This window comes from Jaculus jaculus, chromosome 8, assembly GCF_020740685.1.
Source record: "Jaculus jaculus isolate mJacJac1 chromosome 8, mJacJac1.mat.Y.cur, whole genome shotgun sequence".
Lineage (NCBI taxonomy): Eukaryota > Metazoa > Chordata > Mammalia > Rodentia > Dipodidae > Jaculus > Jaculus jaculus.
In genome coordinates this window covers 12,837,178-12,851,984 of record NC_059109.1, presented here as the reverse complement: position 1 = coordinate 12,851,984, position 14,807 = coordinate 12,837,178, and the positions used below count along the sequence as shown (strand labels likewise).

The 14,807-nt window shown below is 55.3% G+C and overlaps 2 protein-coding genes across 4 annotated transcripts; one reads left to right on the top strand and one right to left on the bottom strand.

The window, feature by feature from the left end:
* Positions 1-289: 289 nt before the first annotated feature.
* On the top strand, positions 290-4,265 carry Slc35b2 (solute carrier family 35 member B2). Of its 3 annotated transcripts, none has more exons than XM_045155901.1 (4): positions 290-409; positions 904-1,100; positions 1,278-1,432; positions 2,887-4,265. In XM_045155901.1, the coding sequence occupies exons 1-4, from the start codon at positions 399-401 to the stop codon at positions 3,826-3,828; spliced, it is 1,305 nt and encodes a 434-aa protein (XP_045011836.1). In that variant the 5' UTR covers positions 290-398; the 3' UTR covers positions 3,829-4,265. The 3 variants fall into 3 exon arrangements, with proteins under 3 accessions (XP_045011836.1, XP_004649507.2, XP_012803250.1); XM_004649450.2 differs by having other exon boundaries at positions 292-409; positions 907-1,100; XM_012947796.2 differs by lacking the exons at positions 290-409; positions 1,278-1,432 and having other exon boundaries at positions 907-1,100.
* Positions 4,266-4,405: 140 nt separating this feature from the next.
* Positions 4,406-10,557, bottom strand: Hsp90ab1 (heat shock protein 90 alpha family class B member 1). The gene is made up of 11 exons (XM_004649451.3): positions 10,407-10,557; positions 8,930-9,076; positions 8,038-8,244; positions 7,783-7,942; positions 7,530-7,663; positions 7,135-7,443; positions 6,407-6,763; positions 6,174-6,321; positions 5,773-6,041; positions 4,852-5,185; positions 4,406-4,753 (listed from the first exon to the last, which is right to left on the bottom strand). The coding sequence occupies exons 2-11, from the start codon at positions 9,074-9,076 to the stop codon at positions 4,644-4,646; spliced, it is 2,175 nt and encodes a 724-aa protein (XP_004649508.1). The 5' UTR covers positions 10,407-10,557; the 3' UTR covers positions 4,406-4,643.
* Positions 10,558-14,807: the final 4,250 nt, after the last annotated feature.

Sequence of the window (14,807 nt, the reverse complement as noted above, 5' to 3'; positions counted from 1 at the left end):
AAAAAAACTTGAAAGAGAAAGAAAATAGAAATTACACAAAGGGAAGTGCTTGGGACTCGAATACTCAAAAGCCCAGTCCACAAGGTGTCAGTGGTCGCCCCTATATGCCGGCCGGCAGCGAAGCGATGGGTGCCCACGGCCGGGTGTCGCTGCCGGGAGCCCCGCCGCCGCCCTGGGGAAGCGAGCCGCTTCTGCCTCCGGGACGCGCGGGGGCGCTGTGGGGCGCGGCGGGCGGGCGGGCGGAGGGCCGCGGCCCGGGAGGGAGGCGGGAAGAGCGCGGCACTTCCGCTAGCCTCTCGCTGGTTGGCTGTCGGGGAGGCGGCGGCGGGAGCGGAGGGAGTGCGCGGTCCGGGAACCCCGTATTCCCCGGGCCCCCCTCCGCCCCACGCAGCCGGGCCATGGACACCAGGTGGGGGGCTAGGGCGGCGGCGGCCCACGTGACCGAGCCCCCCTCCCGGCCTATGTGACCACCTCTGCTCGGGGTCGGGGGGAGGAAACCCCCGGATCGGGGGTCCTCGGTGCCCGGCGACCAGCCCGCGTGGCACTGCCCGGAGCTGGCGGGGATCGGGGCGCGGCGTGTGGCCCTGTGCCCCTTGGGGTGGGGGAGGCTCTGGAGCTCGGGATGGGGAAGGGGGTGCTGTCTGTGGCCTGAGCTTCCCCCGCGCGCCGGAGGGAACAGAAAGGGACCTGTGTGGCCGGACAGGCGGGACTGCCCCCGGGGAACGGAGGAGGCCCCGCCTGGCTCGCACCCCCCGAGAAAGAGAGAGGCTCTTTGTCTGTCCTGCTGGGCTGCAGCGGAGGGGGCTGGGAGGAGACTGGGCACTTCCCTAGTGTGGTCATCTCCGGGAGGGCCGAGGGGACCGAAGAGCTGCATCCTAACCTTTGCTCCGGCTGTCCCCCCAGCAGGTGGTGGACACTACTGGTACTGGCTGTGCTCCCCTCGCTGGGGGCAGGCGGGGAGTCTCCCGAAGCCCGATCCGAATCATGGACCCAGCTGTGGTTCTTGCGCTTCTTGGTGAACGCTGCTGGCTATGCCAGCTTTATGGTACCTGGCTACCTCCTGGTGCAGTACTTCAAACGGAAGAACTACCTGGAAACAGGTATGTGGCCAAAGGGCGGGGAAGCGATCTAGGTGCGGTTGCGGGTGTTTGGCCGACATTCAAAGCGGAATTGAAAAGGGGGAAGGGTGGACCAGACATTGGGACACACTGGCTGCTCTGGGGAAGACAGGTTCTGTGGAAAAAGACGTGGGGCTTGACATTGTATGCCTTCTTCAGGCAGGGGTCTCTGCTTCCCTCTGGTGAAAGCCTGTGTGTTTGGCAGTGAGCCCAAGGCCTCTGATGAGGTTCCGCTGGCTCCTCGGACAGAGACAGCAGAGACCACCCCCTCTTGGCAGGCCTTGAAGCTGGTCTTCTGTGCCTCGGGGCTCCAGGTAGGTAGGCAGGCTCTGCTTCTCTACCTGGGTTGGGTACAGATGGGCAGGGACTTGCTGAAACCGATGTTTTCATTCTGCCCACTCCAAAATTTGCTGATTTGGTCTGTTTTCTGTGCCTGTGCTCCTCCTTCCTTGTCTAACACCGCTCCTGAAAGCTAACTCTACACTGTTATTCAAGAGTGTCTGCTGTAAAAGATCATCTGCTGCTTTCCCACGTTTCTGTGATCTCTCTCATGCTTCTGTCATACTCCCCTTTGCGCTACTCAGTAATAACTTAAAAACCCACCAGGCATGGTGGCACGCGCCTTTAATCCCAGCACTTGGGAGGCAGAGGAAGGTGGCTCGCCACCCTGAGAGCCTGGGCTACAGCAAGACTTTACCTGGGGTGGGGGGGACCCGGTGCTGATGAAAGTTTAGCTTAAGCATGGCATGGTGACACAGGAATGTTGTCCAAGCTACTTGGGCAGTTGAGGCAGAAGGATTGAAAGTTCAAAGCCTGCCTAGGTGGGCAATTTAGTGTGGTCCTAGCCCTGTGTCAAAATAAAAAGTAAAGCCAGCCGGGCACGGTGGTGCACACCTTTAAATCCCAGCGCTCAGGAGGCAGGAGGGGGATCACTGTGAGGTTGAGGCCAGCCTGGGACGACTGCAGAGTGAATTCCAGGTCAGCCTGGGCTAGAGCAAGACCCTACCTTGAAAAACAAAACAAAATAAATAGTAAAAATGGGATATAGCCCAGTGGATATAGTATTTACATAGCTCTATATTCAATCCCCAAAATCCCCAATACTGATAAAAAAAAAAAAAAAAAAGGTTTTGGGACTGGGAATGGTGGTGCACATCTTTAATCCCAGCACTAGGGAGGCAGAGGTAGGAGGAACATTGTGAGTTCAAGGCCAGCCTGAAAAAGTTTGGGGAGCCATTTTAGTAGTACGTGTGTTAGAGACGTGTTAAGATGCTGGCCACAGGGCATTGACGTACGTACTAATCCATCTTGCGTAGTACAGTGTTGAACTGCAGGCCTTTCTGAGACTTCTTGTCTCCCTGAATCGATTGAAAAAGCACACTTGGGCTGGGCGTGGAGGCGCATGCCTTTAGTCCCAGCACTCAGGAGGCAGAGGTAGGACTGCCATGAGTTGGAGACCACCCTGAGATGACATAGTGAATTCCAAGTCAGCTCTACACTAGAATGAGACCCTACCTCGAAAAAACAAAGGAAAAAAGTGAAAATAGAACACTTGGGATGAAGCCAGCTACTGTGGGAACAGGCAGGTTCTGAGCAGTCCTAAAGCAGGCGCTAGGTGGTTTCCACCACACTAGATTGTAAAATTGCTTGAAGGAAATGTCTAGAGAGAAAGCAAGCCACATAGGCTGTCCTTGAAATAATGTACAGTCATCTGAGGAACAAGGAAGGTAAGACTTCCCTGTCACCTGTCTCCACCCTCCCCTCCCAGGTGTCCTACCTGACATGGGGTATACTTCAGGAGAGAGTGATGACGCGCAGCTATGGGGCCACAGGCACGTCACCAGGCGAGCGCTTCACGGACTCGCAGTTCCTGGTGCTAATGAACCGCGTGCTGGCGCTGATCGTAGCTGGCCTCTACTGCGTCCTCTGCAAGCAGCCCCGCCATGGGGCGCCCATGTACCGGTACTCCTTTGCCAGCCTGTCCAATGTGCTCAGCAGCTGGTGCCAATATGAAGCACTCAAGTTTGTCAGCTTCCCCACCCAAGTGCTGGCCAAGGCTTCCAAGGTGATCCCTGTCATGCTGATGGGAAAGCTGGTGTCCCGGCGCAGCTACGAACACTGGGAATACCTGACGGCTGGCCTCATCTCTGTCGGGGTCAGCATGTTTCTCCTGTCCAGCGGGCCTGAACCCCGAAGCTCCCCAGCCACCACGCTCTCAGGCCTCATCCTGCTAGCAGGCTACATTGCTTTTGACAGCTTCACCTCGAACTGGCAGGACGCCCTGTTTTCCTACAAGATGTCATCAGTGCAGATGATGTTTGGGGTTAATCTTTTCTCCTGCCTCTTCACCGTAGGCTCACTGCTGGAGCAGGGGGCCCTCCTGGAGGGTACTCGGTTCATGGGGCGGCACAGCGAGTTTGCTGCCCACGCCCTGCTACTGTCCATCTGCTCTGCATGTGGGCAGCTCTTCATCTTCTACACCATTGGGCAGTTTGGTGCTGCAGTTTTCACCATCATCATGACCCTACGTCAGGCCATTGCCATCCTTCTGTCCTGCCTCCTCTACGGCCACACTGTCACTGTGGTGGGGGGCTTGGGGGTGGCTGTGGTCTTTGCTGCTCTCCTGCTTAGAGTCTATGCCAGGGGCCGGCTCAAGCAGCAGCGAGGAAAGAAGGCTGCGCCTATGGAGCCCCCCGTGCAGAAGGTGTGAAGCACCAGGACCTTCTCACCACCGGGTTCGTTTCTGAGGCCCAGAGCTCAAGGGCGAAACATGGGATTTCTGTGTTAGGCCCCGTCAGTGGGGTGCAGGGAGTCCCAGAGACAGCCTTCCCTTTTGCCTTAAGACTCCCGCCTTCTACTAGCTTTCTGGGGAAGGCGACACTGGGAGGCAAGAGGTACTCTACAGGGCTCTGACCCCAAGCCTGTCCCTTACCCTCCCCTCAGACCCCCAGACACTCCTGGGCACAGCAGCAGGCTTTATTACGGGTTCCATGCTGCTTACCTGATGGTGCCATGCAAGGGGAGGGTGGTGCCCAGCACACCACCGCTGCTAAGCTCCTAGGGCCCTAGGCTCTGTTCCAGGAGCCACTTGCAGGTTTTGGTACTTTGGAAATGTCACTTTTGCTTTTATTAAATTGCTGCAGTGGACTTGGTCCTGTGTTTTGTTTGACTGACTGAAAGGGGGAAACACCCAACTCCTGCCAACTGAGTGGCGGCTTGCTATGTAGCCCAGAAACCCGGTGCCCTGGGGACAAAGCCCAGCATCCACTTTACAAGGACAGCAGAGCTGTATAAAACGGCATCTTCTTTATTTTGCATACTTTAATTTCAGAACAAAATAAACAACAAAAACACAATACACAACACCCAACCTTGCCGTCGGGTGGGGGAGGGGCTTCCTGCCTAGACCAGGTCAGGAGAGAAGACCACTGGACTGCAGCGGTGGGAGCCAGGTGGGGCAGGGCCAGTCACGGTTACCGCAGGAGCTCGGGCAACTATACAGAGGGCAGAGTTCCCACGGGGACTCTAGTCGACTTCCTCCATGCGGGATGCGTCCTCATCGCCCTCCAGCGGGGGGATCTCATCGGGAACAGCAGCGCTGGGCTCCTCTGAGGCCGCCTCATCTTCATCAATGCCTGAGAACAGAGATGTGCACCAATGATACAAAGTCTGCCCAAGTTGGCAGTGCCACAAGCTGCAGCTGCCTACAGCTAACAAGACCTCTCTGGCTTACCTAACCCTAGCTTGATCATGCGGTAGATGCGGTTGGAGTGCGTCTGGGGATCCTCCAGGGAGAAGCCGGAAGAGAGCAGAGCCGTTTCAAACAGCAGCACTACCAGGTCCTTGACGGCTTTGTCGTTCTTGTCGGCCTCAGCTTTTTGCCGCAGGGTCTCCACGATGGGGTGGTCAGGGTTGATCTCCAGGTGTTTTTTGGCCATCATGTAGCCCATTGTGGAGTTGTCACGAAGTGCCTGGGCCTTCATGATTCGCTCCATGTTGGCTGTCCAGCCGTAGGTGCTGGTCACAATGCAGCAGGGCGAAGACACGAGCCTATTGGAGATTGTCACCTGTGGACAGTTAAAAAAGTTTGTACTCCTGGAGCCAGGGCAGTGGCTGGCCCAAGCCAGACAGCAAGACCTATTTATTTTCTGATCATTTTAAAAATAGTATTTTAGGGCTGGAGAGAGGAGTTAGCAGTTGTGACACTTACATGCAAAGCCTAATGACCCAGGTTTGACTCACACATACCTGCACCAAGACAGGCACACACAGTAGCGCACACTCTGGACTTTGTTTGCAGTGGCTAGAAGCAGCCCTGGCACAGCCATTGTATTTGCCTCTCAAATTAAGTACATGGCAGGGCATGGTGGGTCACACCTTTAGTTTCAGTACTAGGGAGGCAGAGCTGTGAGTTTGAGGCCAGCCTGAGACTACATAGTGAATTCCATCTCAGCCTAGAGATCCATCTTTGAAAAAGACTAGTGAGTAAAAAATTTTAATTCCTACTTTCCCCTAAGCAGTTAAGTAAAACCCACTCTGCTGCTAGTGAAGAGGCCCGTCAGGCGGCTGGCTTTAAATTACGTCCCTAACTACACCTACGCAACCCAAGTAGTAGCCCAGGTTACCACTGCGGTCTAGTCTCCAAACTGCTCACCTTCTCAACCTTCTTGTCCAAGATCTCCTTCATGAGCTTACACAGGTTCTCAAACTTGGCCTTGCTCTCTTCCATCTTCTTCTTCTCCTCCTCATCCTCTGGTAGCTCCAGACCCTCTTTGGTCACGGAGACCAGGCTCTTCCCATCAAACTCCTTGAGCTGCTGCACGCAGTACTCGTCAATGGGCTCAGTCATGTACACGACCTCAAAGCCACGCTTCCGCACGCGCTCCACGAAAGCCGAGTTGGCCACCTGCTCTTTGCTTTCACCTGCAAGATCCCGCACAGTGAGACCCAGGGGCCAAGAGGCTGTGTCCCGCCCGTTCCAGTTGTCCTGGTGTGTCTACAAGTCCCCGCCACATTCCACCCCAGACACTAGAAGCTCAACAGGCGTCAACGCACCAGTGATGTAATAGATGGACTTCTGGGTCTCCTTCATCCGAGACACGTACTCTGACAGCGACGTCATCTCGTCTCCAGACTGGGAGGTGTGGTAGCGCAGCAGCTCGGAAAGGCGGCGGCGGTTAGTGGAATCTTCGTGGATTCCAAGCTTTAAGAGGAAAAACCCAAAATTGAATTGAAAAAGCAAATCCCACTCACCGAGTGGCCAAGGGAGTAAATCCTCCTCTCCTTACCTTTAGATTCTTAGAAAAGGCCTCATAGAACTTCTTGTAGTTCTCTTTGTCTTCTGCCAGCTCCGAGAAGAGCTCAAGGCACTTCTTCACAATGTTTTTGCGGATGACCTTCAAGATTTTGCTCTGCTGGAGCATTTCTCTGGAGATGTTGAGAGGCAGGTCCTCAGAATCAACCACACCACGGATGAAGTTGAGATACTCCGGGATCAGCTCGTCACAGCTGTCCATGATGAACACTCGCCGCACGTAGAGTTTGATGTTGTTCTTTTTCTTCTTGTTCTCGAAGAGGTCAAAGGGAGCCCGCCGCGGGATGAACAGCAGCGCCCTGAACTCCAGCTGGCCCTCTACAGAGAAGTGCTGGGGGACAGCAAGATAGGGTCAGTGCTCAGTGCCTAAGCCCAACACCGACATCTGACACTTAACAACGCTCCTCCCCAGGGAACTATGGGGCGGGCAGCTCTTAACAGCCAAGTAATTCTAGGAACCTAGCAGCTGTGGGCAATCTTCATGAACTCATGACACGAGCAACGGTCCCTTGACTCAGAACCCTGGCTGACTCAGAAAAGGTGAAATCTCTGGGGAGGAAGTGTCACTGTGGCAGTTAAAGGAATCCAACCAACAGCTTCGACTACTCTCATCACGACCAGTTGGGCAAGTCGTGTCTGCTGACCGCTAACACCCAGCCCTACCCACCAGCGCCAGCCAGGCAACAGGAAGGTTCCTCTCACCTTGACTGCCAAGTGGTCTTCCCAGTCATTGGTGAGGCTCTTATAGAACTCGCCATATTCTTCTTGAGTGATGTCATCAGGGTTTCTGGTCCAAATGGGCTTGGTCTTGTTCAGTTCCTCCTGATCAATGTATTTCTCCTTAATCTTCTTGGTTTTCTTCTTCTTATCCTTACCAGTGTCGTCCTCCTCATCTGATCCCACATCTTCAATCTTTGGCTTCTCCTCATCATCCTTGTTTTCCTCCTCTTTCTCGCCTTTCTCTTCCTCTGCTTCGTCGTCGCTGATCTCCTTCTCTCGTTCCTTCTCCAACTAAACAGCAAATGTAGTGGTGAGCTTGGGAGAGCGCGGAGCCAGAGGCCCCGAGCGAGCGGGAGCGAGGACTGGGCGGTACTCACGTAGAGGGTGATGGGGTAGCCGATGAACTGCGAGTGCTTCTTCACCACCTCCTTGACGCGCCTCTCCTCCAGGTACTCGGTCTGGTCTTCTTTGAGGTGGAGGACCACCTTGGTGCCCCGGCCGATGGGCTCACCTGCAGATGCCGCAGGCAGGCACAAAGTTACACTCCTTTACAAATGAGATGCTCAAGCCAAGCCTCTGACCTACTCCTCCCCAAAGCTGCCCCGAGCGGCCGAGGCAGGAGCGGCTCACCGTGGTCGGCCCGCACGGTGAAGGAGCCGCCGGCGGACGACTCCCAGGCGTACTGCTCGTCGTCGTTGTGCTTGGTGACCACCACCACCTTCTCGGCCACCAGGTAGGCAGAGTAAAATCCGACGCCGAACTGCCCAATCATGGAGATGTCTGCACCAGCCTGCCGAAGGATGTTCAGAGGTCAAATACAAGTTTTGAAAAATTAGCAAGCCAAACACAGCAAGACGACATTGAGACAAAAAAGGGTGCACACACCTGGAGAGCCTCCATGAAGGCTTTAGTGCCAGACTTAGCGATGGTTCCCAAATTATTTATGAGGTCAGCCTTGGTCATGCCAATGCCCGTGTCCACCAAAGTCAGGGTTCGCTCTTGAGGGTTGGGGATGATGTCAATCTTCAGCTCTTTGCCGCTGTCCAACTTGGAAGGGTCTGTCAGGCTCTCATAACGAATCTTGTCCAAAGCCTATAAATACGAACATAACTTGAACATAACTCTTAGGACCTATCCCTTTCTGCTCCTCTCCCCTGAACCTCCTAGTCTTCCTGCTCTGGTAACCTTCCCCCCTCTTGGCCTGTATGGACCAAGAGTGGGGGAGACCTTCCCTACCACCCCCAAGGGCTATTCCCTCCTGACTTAACATGGCAGCTCTCTGAACTGCCTCTTAAGAGCAGAGGTGATGTGCGGGGTTCTCCCTGCCACTGCGTACAAAGCTGCATGCAGATGCACACGCCACCTTCTGCATCCAGCTTAACATGGGCACTGCAGAACAGAACCCAGGTTGAACAGACTTTGCAAGCGCCTTTAACTGCACAGCCACCTGCCCAGGCCCTTTTCTACTCTCTTTAAAATATATGGGGCTGGAAAAATGACATAGCAGCTAAGGTGTTTGCCTGCAAAGCCAAAAGGACCTCGGGGTTAGATTCCCCAAGACCCATGCCAGGTGCACAGGGTGGCACATGCATCTTGAGTTCATCTGCAGTGGCTGGTGGGTCTGAGGGCCCATTCTTTCTCAAGTAAATAAAAATAAAAATAAAAATATATATTTGTATTTGTTGGTAAAGAAAGCGATCCCTTAGGTAGACCTCACCAAATGTCAAACCACCACTTAATTTTCTTCTAGAATGTTGGAAAAAAAACCAGGACTCACATCAGAAGCATTGGAGATCAACTCCCGAAGGAAAATTTCCTTGTTAGAGTAGAAAGTGTTGATGATGAGAGACATGAGCTGGGCAATTTCTGCCTGAAAGGCAAAAGTCTCCACCTCCTCCTCTCCATGGTGCACTTCCTCAGGCATCTAAAATGAAAGGATCAATAATTAAGGAACACCAAAGCACCTTGAAACCCAAAAACTCACTTGTTTCAATCAAGTGAGACCTTAAGCATAGATCTGGTTCAAACTGCGTTGAGTCTCCAGCAGTTCACAGGAGAATAAACCCGCCATTCTTTACAGACCTGGAGCTACACATTAAGTAGGACTGGGAGGAACCCACATTTCCCACCCGAACGAAAAGATCTTTTGGTACACTAGCTTTAAGTTCAGACACGTAAATAGCAATACCACACCTTTATACCTTTTCTAAAGTTCGGAACGATGGCCCAAGTTAACAGGCATAAAGACCCGAGGCGACAGCACACATGTATACATGTGGTAGTGAGTAAAATTCATGAACTGTAATCATCTCTCATTTGGTTAACGAAGTTTTAACAAAGAGCACTGATTTCGTGTTATCTCAAAGTACATCAAAGTCGTGCTACTCCGCGGAGCAGGGTGAGCTGACCCTATCCGCTCGATGGCGTAGCTGTCTGTCCAACAGGGAAAATACATCACTACAAACAGCCTACGAGGTAAAGGCTCCCCGCGTGAGCAGACTTGAAGGAGAAGCAAAGGCTTCAAAAGTAAGATGGTGGCCGAAACCGCCTGCCGACCCTAGTCACTGCCGGACATGCGCCCGCAGGGGCCACGCGAGGAGGGGGCGCCGGCGTGCTCGCTCCCATCGCCCCAGCATCCGGGCACTGGGGCGGGGCTCCGGGCTCCAGAAGCTTCCAGAACAATCCAGCTCTCGGGGAGGGAACATGTGGGGGAGGGAGGGACCCATGAATCTGCCTTCCACCCCCCCTTCCTCCTCCTACATCACCAGGACTGCAGGAAAGATCTAGAAGGGCAAATCGCCCATCCTCAAAGTGTTCCCCCCGCTGCAGGACGACACAAAGCAACCTCAAAAGCAAGGCTTGCGACACGCGCCCGACAGGACAGGTGGCGAGCGCGGCCATGCTGAGTCACCCCCCGCCCCGCGGCCCCCTGTCGCCACGCCCGGAAGTGAGGAGGGCAAACATGGCAGCGGCCCCGGGCAGCGCGGCCACCACGTGCCCCAGGCCCACCAACCCCAGCCCCGCCACCCGCCTCGCCCACCGACCCAGGCCCACGAGCCCCGGAGCGCTAGGGCGCCGGGGAAGCGAGCGAGCAGAAGCCCAGGGGACCCACGGAACCGCCGCCGCCGCCGCCCCGAGCACAACACCGCGAGCGTCATCCCCTCGGGCCACCGGGGGACCCGCGGCGACCGGCCCCGAGCGCGAACAAAGGCCGAGGGGCCGCGCAAGCTGGGGGAGGCGGGACGCGGCCTTACCTTGCAGGGCACGGAAACGGGCTGCGGCACGGCAGAGCACGGGGAGCCGGAGCGCGTCGCGCGGGGGTGACTCGAGAGAGCTCCTGCGCGCCCCCGGCCGCTCTATATAAGACGCAGCACCGCCCGTGCGCCCTCCCCGGATCCCTCCGCCTTAAAGCAGGGACGCGCGGCCAGCCCCGCACCTGCCGCCGGGGCCCGCCCCCTGACGTCATGCTCGCCGCGCGGGGCGGGGGGGGGGGGGGCGGCCAGGGTCGCAGAGATGCCGTGTCACGCCGGCCAGCGCTTATCTAGTCCCTTTCACAGCCCCCGCCGTCCCTTCACCCTCTGCAAGATCAGGGACCAGGTTCATGCAACATAAAGCAACGTGACTGGCAGGTTCCCCTAGAAACCGACAAGCGGGTGCATTCCCCCCCCACCGACACACACACACACACACACGCACACTCCCTGCGCCACCAGACGCCGGGTCTCGGGGGACACCTGAAAAGGGGTGGAGGCGGCGATAACCATTGCGCAGCTTCTCCCACGCCCTAGCTTCCCCAGGGTCAGGTAGACAATAGGACGGGAGGATTTCGGGACAACTTTCGGCAACTCCCCCCACCCCCACCCTCCCCGAGCAGGGGGCATCTGGGCGTGGGGCGTCGCTCCTGCTGGGGGTGGGGGGAGAAAGAGGAGGAGGGGCGGGGGCCCGGCCCGGCCGGGGACTCTTTGCCGTCGTGCGGCGGAGGGAGCGGGCGCGGCGGTGCTGCGGCACTTCCAGCAGTTTCCAGACCAGTCTCGGCGGTCCCCGCCCCTGCCTCCTCTCCCCCCCCCCCATCCCTCGAGGCTCCACCCCGCCCGCTGCGGCGGGGGCCGAGTCTTTCTGCAACCTCCTGGCTCTGCCCGGATCTCAGGCCCGGAGGATGGGCAGCCCCCGCGAGCTGTGGTCTGCGGCCGGAGGACCTTTTGGGTGCTGCGGGGCGGGGAAGGAGGGAGCGACAGACCGCCTCCCGCCCCACCCGGGACAGTCACAGCTCAGGGACAGCGGGTACCTTTCTGCGAAGAGGCTGGAGATGTCACCGGGCGGGACCCCCCCGCCCCCTCCCCCCCAGCCTCTGCGGCCGCCCCGGTACGCGGTGCTTAAGGTCACTCCACCTTGGCTTCCCGAGCCCAGCAAGCTGCTTTTCAGGTTCCCTTCGTTCTTCTCGCCCTCCCCCTTCGTAGGTGCTTGGACATGGAGCAGGTCCCCGTCTTTACAGGACCCCGGGAAGACGGCGGTCGAGGGGGGCGGGGTGCTAGAATTCGCTTCCTTTCAACCTTGGCACTAGAGCCCCAGGCTGTGCCTACCCATTGAGCTGGCCCCGCCGTGCCTAGCCTGCCCCTCTAGTTGGCAAGCTGTTCTGGCCCGATCTGGCAACTTGATGGATGGATAGATAGCTCCTCCCGGAGAGATTGGCCATGCCCACTCCTGTTAGGTAAATGCTTCTCGGTCCTGGCTCACTCTGCCCCACCTGGAGTGGCTGGAGAGAGAGTTCCTCCCGCCACCATTGGTACCTTTCTCCGCAGCAACCCCCTTCACGTTCTCGTTGTTGAATTGTGAAAGACAGAGATTGCCTCCTCGCCCTCTTGACCCCGCTGTGCACTTCGCTACTCGTGACTATCCCAATCTCTCTTATCCTGCCTTTCATTGCGGTGTGAGAGATGCCTTATAGGTGGGAGGAAGAAATGTCAAGACATTAGCTACTTAGCACTACGAGGATCCCAAGATGTTGGTCCTGATCAAACTCTCAAATAAGGAGCGCATCCATCGGGCACATCCTCCAGTCACTAAGAGTCCCAGGGGCCGGAGCGGTGACTCAGCAGTTAGGGCCCTTACCTGCAAAGCCTAAGAACCCCGATTCGATTCCCCAGTGCCAATATAAAGACAGATGCACAAGGTGGCGGCGCATACAGCTCAAGTTCATTTACACCAGCTACAAGCCCTGGCACACTCGTTTTCTCTGGTTCCCTTCTATGTGTCTGTGCTTGCAAATAAAAAAATATATTAAAAAGAAGCCTGGCGTGGTGGCGCACGCTTTTAATCCCAGCACTCGAGAGGTAGGAGGATCTCTGTGAATTCCAGGCCACCCTGAAACTACATAGTAAATTCCAGGTCAGTCTGGGTAGAGTGAAACCCTACCTCGAAAAATAAGAGAGAAAAAGAGAGAGAGGCCCAGCCTTTCCCAAGGCGGGGCATTCGTTTAGCTTGGGGATGGCGTTCTTGTGTTTGCCTGACATGCACCAGGCCCTGGGGGATGGATGTGTTGTTCCCAAATAGCATTCACAGCCTTTCACTGGTCTCTGAGATGGTGAAAATGAAGTCTGCACATTTTACAACCGGAAGGGTCGTCCAGAGCAACATCCGTCAGTCGAACAGGGACTTGCACCCGAGTCCAAAGCAAACTGGGAGTCACTCCTAAGAGAGGTCGCCGCTGGATCCCAGCAGTGTCAGGACCAGGAGGTCCTAAAAGGCATGATTCTAAATTTCTAAATTGGAAAAAGCTTACAGAGTGTGCTGGTACATGCCTGTAATTCCAGCACAGGGGAGACGTATGTTCCGGACCAACATGGGGCACAGTAATTAAAATAAGAAGAGAGGGCTGAAGAGAGAGATTCAGTGGGTAAGGCGCGCACTTGCGAGCCTGGCAGCCCAGGTGTGATTCCGGTACTCACATGAAGCCAGATGCACAGAACAACTCGGGGCTCTGGAGTTCATTTGCAGTGGCAGGAGGCCCTGGCATGCGCACTTGGGCCTCCCGACCCCACCCAACTGCTTGCAAACGATAAATTTAAAAATATAGGCCCGGGACTGGAGAGATGGCATAGCGGTTAAGCGCTTGCCTGTGAAGCCTATGGACCCCGGTTCGAGGCTCGGTTCCCCAGGTCCCACGTTAGCCAGATGCACAAGGGGGCGCACGCGTCTGGAGTTCGTTTGCAGAGGCTGGAAGCCCTGGCGCGCCCGTTCTCTCTCTCACTCACTATCTGCCTCCTTCTCTCTCTGTCACTCTCAAATAATCAAATAAATAAATAAATAAATCTTAAAAAAATATATATATAGGCCGGGTCGGGCATGGTGGCGCAGGCCTTTAATCCCAGCACTCAGGAGGCCGAGGTAGGAGGATTGCCTTGAGTTTACTGCCAACCTGAAACTACATAGTGAATTCCAGAAAAATCTTAAATCTTACACCCATATAGAAATTCCATTTACCCTGTCAATTTTATTTTATTTTTATTTATTTATGTATTTTTGAGGTAGGGTCTCATTTTAGCTCAGGCTGACCTGGAATTCACTATGTAGTCTCAGGGTGGCCTCGAACTCGTGGTGATCCTCCTACCTCCTCCTCCCCAGTGCTGGGATTAAAGGTGTGCACCACCACGCCCGGCCTATCCTGTAAATTAAAAAAAAATTTTTTTAATTTATTTACAACATCTAGGTCTCCAGCACTGCGGTACTAGGAAACTGAACTTGGGTTGTTACACTTCTCAGGCAAATGCCTTAACTGCTGAGCCATCTCTCTGGCAGGTATCCTATAATTTTTTTTTTTTTTTTAAGTTTTTCAAGGTCAGGTAGCCCTCTAGCCCAGGCTGATGTAGAATTCAGTGTGTAGTCTCAGGCTGACCTTGAGCTCACAGAAATCCTCCTACCCTGGCCTCCCCGATGCTGAGATTAAAGGCCTGCGCCACCATTATTGGCCGCCTGTACATTTTATCCTGTAGTGGCTCATGCTTGCGATACCTGCCCAGGAGGCCAGCCTCGGCTGAAACAAGGGCGTGTGTGGAGAGGGGGGAAATGTTTGAGAGGAACCCAAGGTTATCCTGCTTCCATAGGCACACGTGTGCCTGTGTACACACACATGCACACACACAGGCACCAGAGAACAACCGGTTTCCCTCTCTGAGGAAGGTCTCACTGCCTTTGTCCAGCCACTCTGTCCTTCTGCTCCTTGACACTACCTAGCCCCCAACTGTGATTCTTTTGGGGGGTGGGGTTTCGAGGTAGAGTCTCACTCTGGCCCAGGCTGACCTGGAATTCACTATGGAGTCTCAGGGTGGCCTGAACTCACGATGATCCTCCTACCTCTGCCTCCCCAGTGCTGGGATTAAAGGCGTGCGCCACCACGCCCGGTTTAAAGTGCATTTTTATTTTTGAATGAGTCACCGAAACTGCACTTATTGACTAGTTCAGTGTGATAATTCGATATATAAACAAACTACTGGTGTTTTGTTTGTTTGTTTAAATTTGAGAGAAAGAGAGAGAGAGAAAATGGACGTGCCAAGGCCTTTAGCCACTGCAAATGAACTCCAGATGCAGGCACCATTCTGTGTATCAGGTTTACATGGGTCTTGAGGAATTGAACCTCGGTCCGTTGGCTTTGCAGGCAA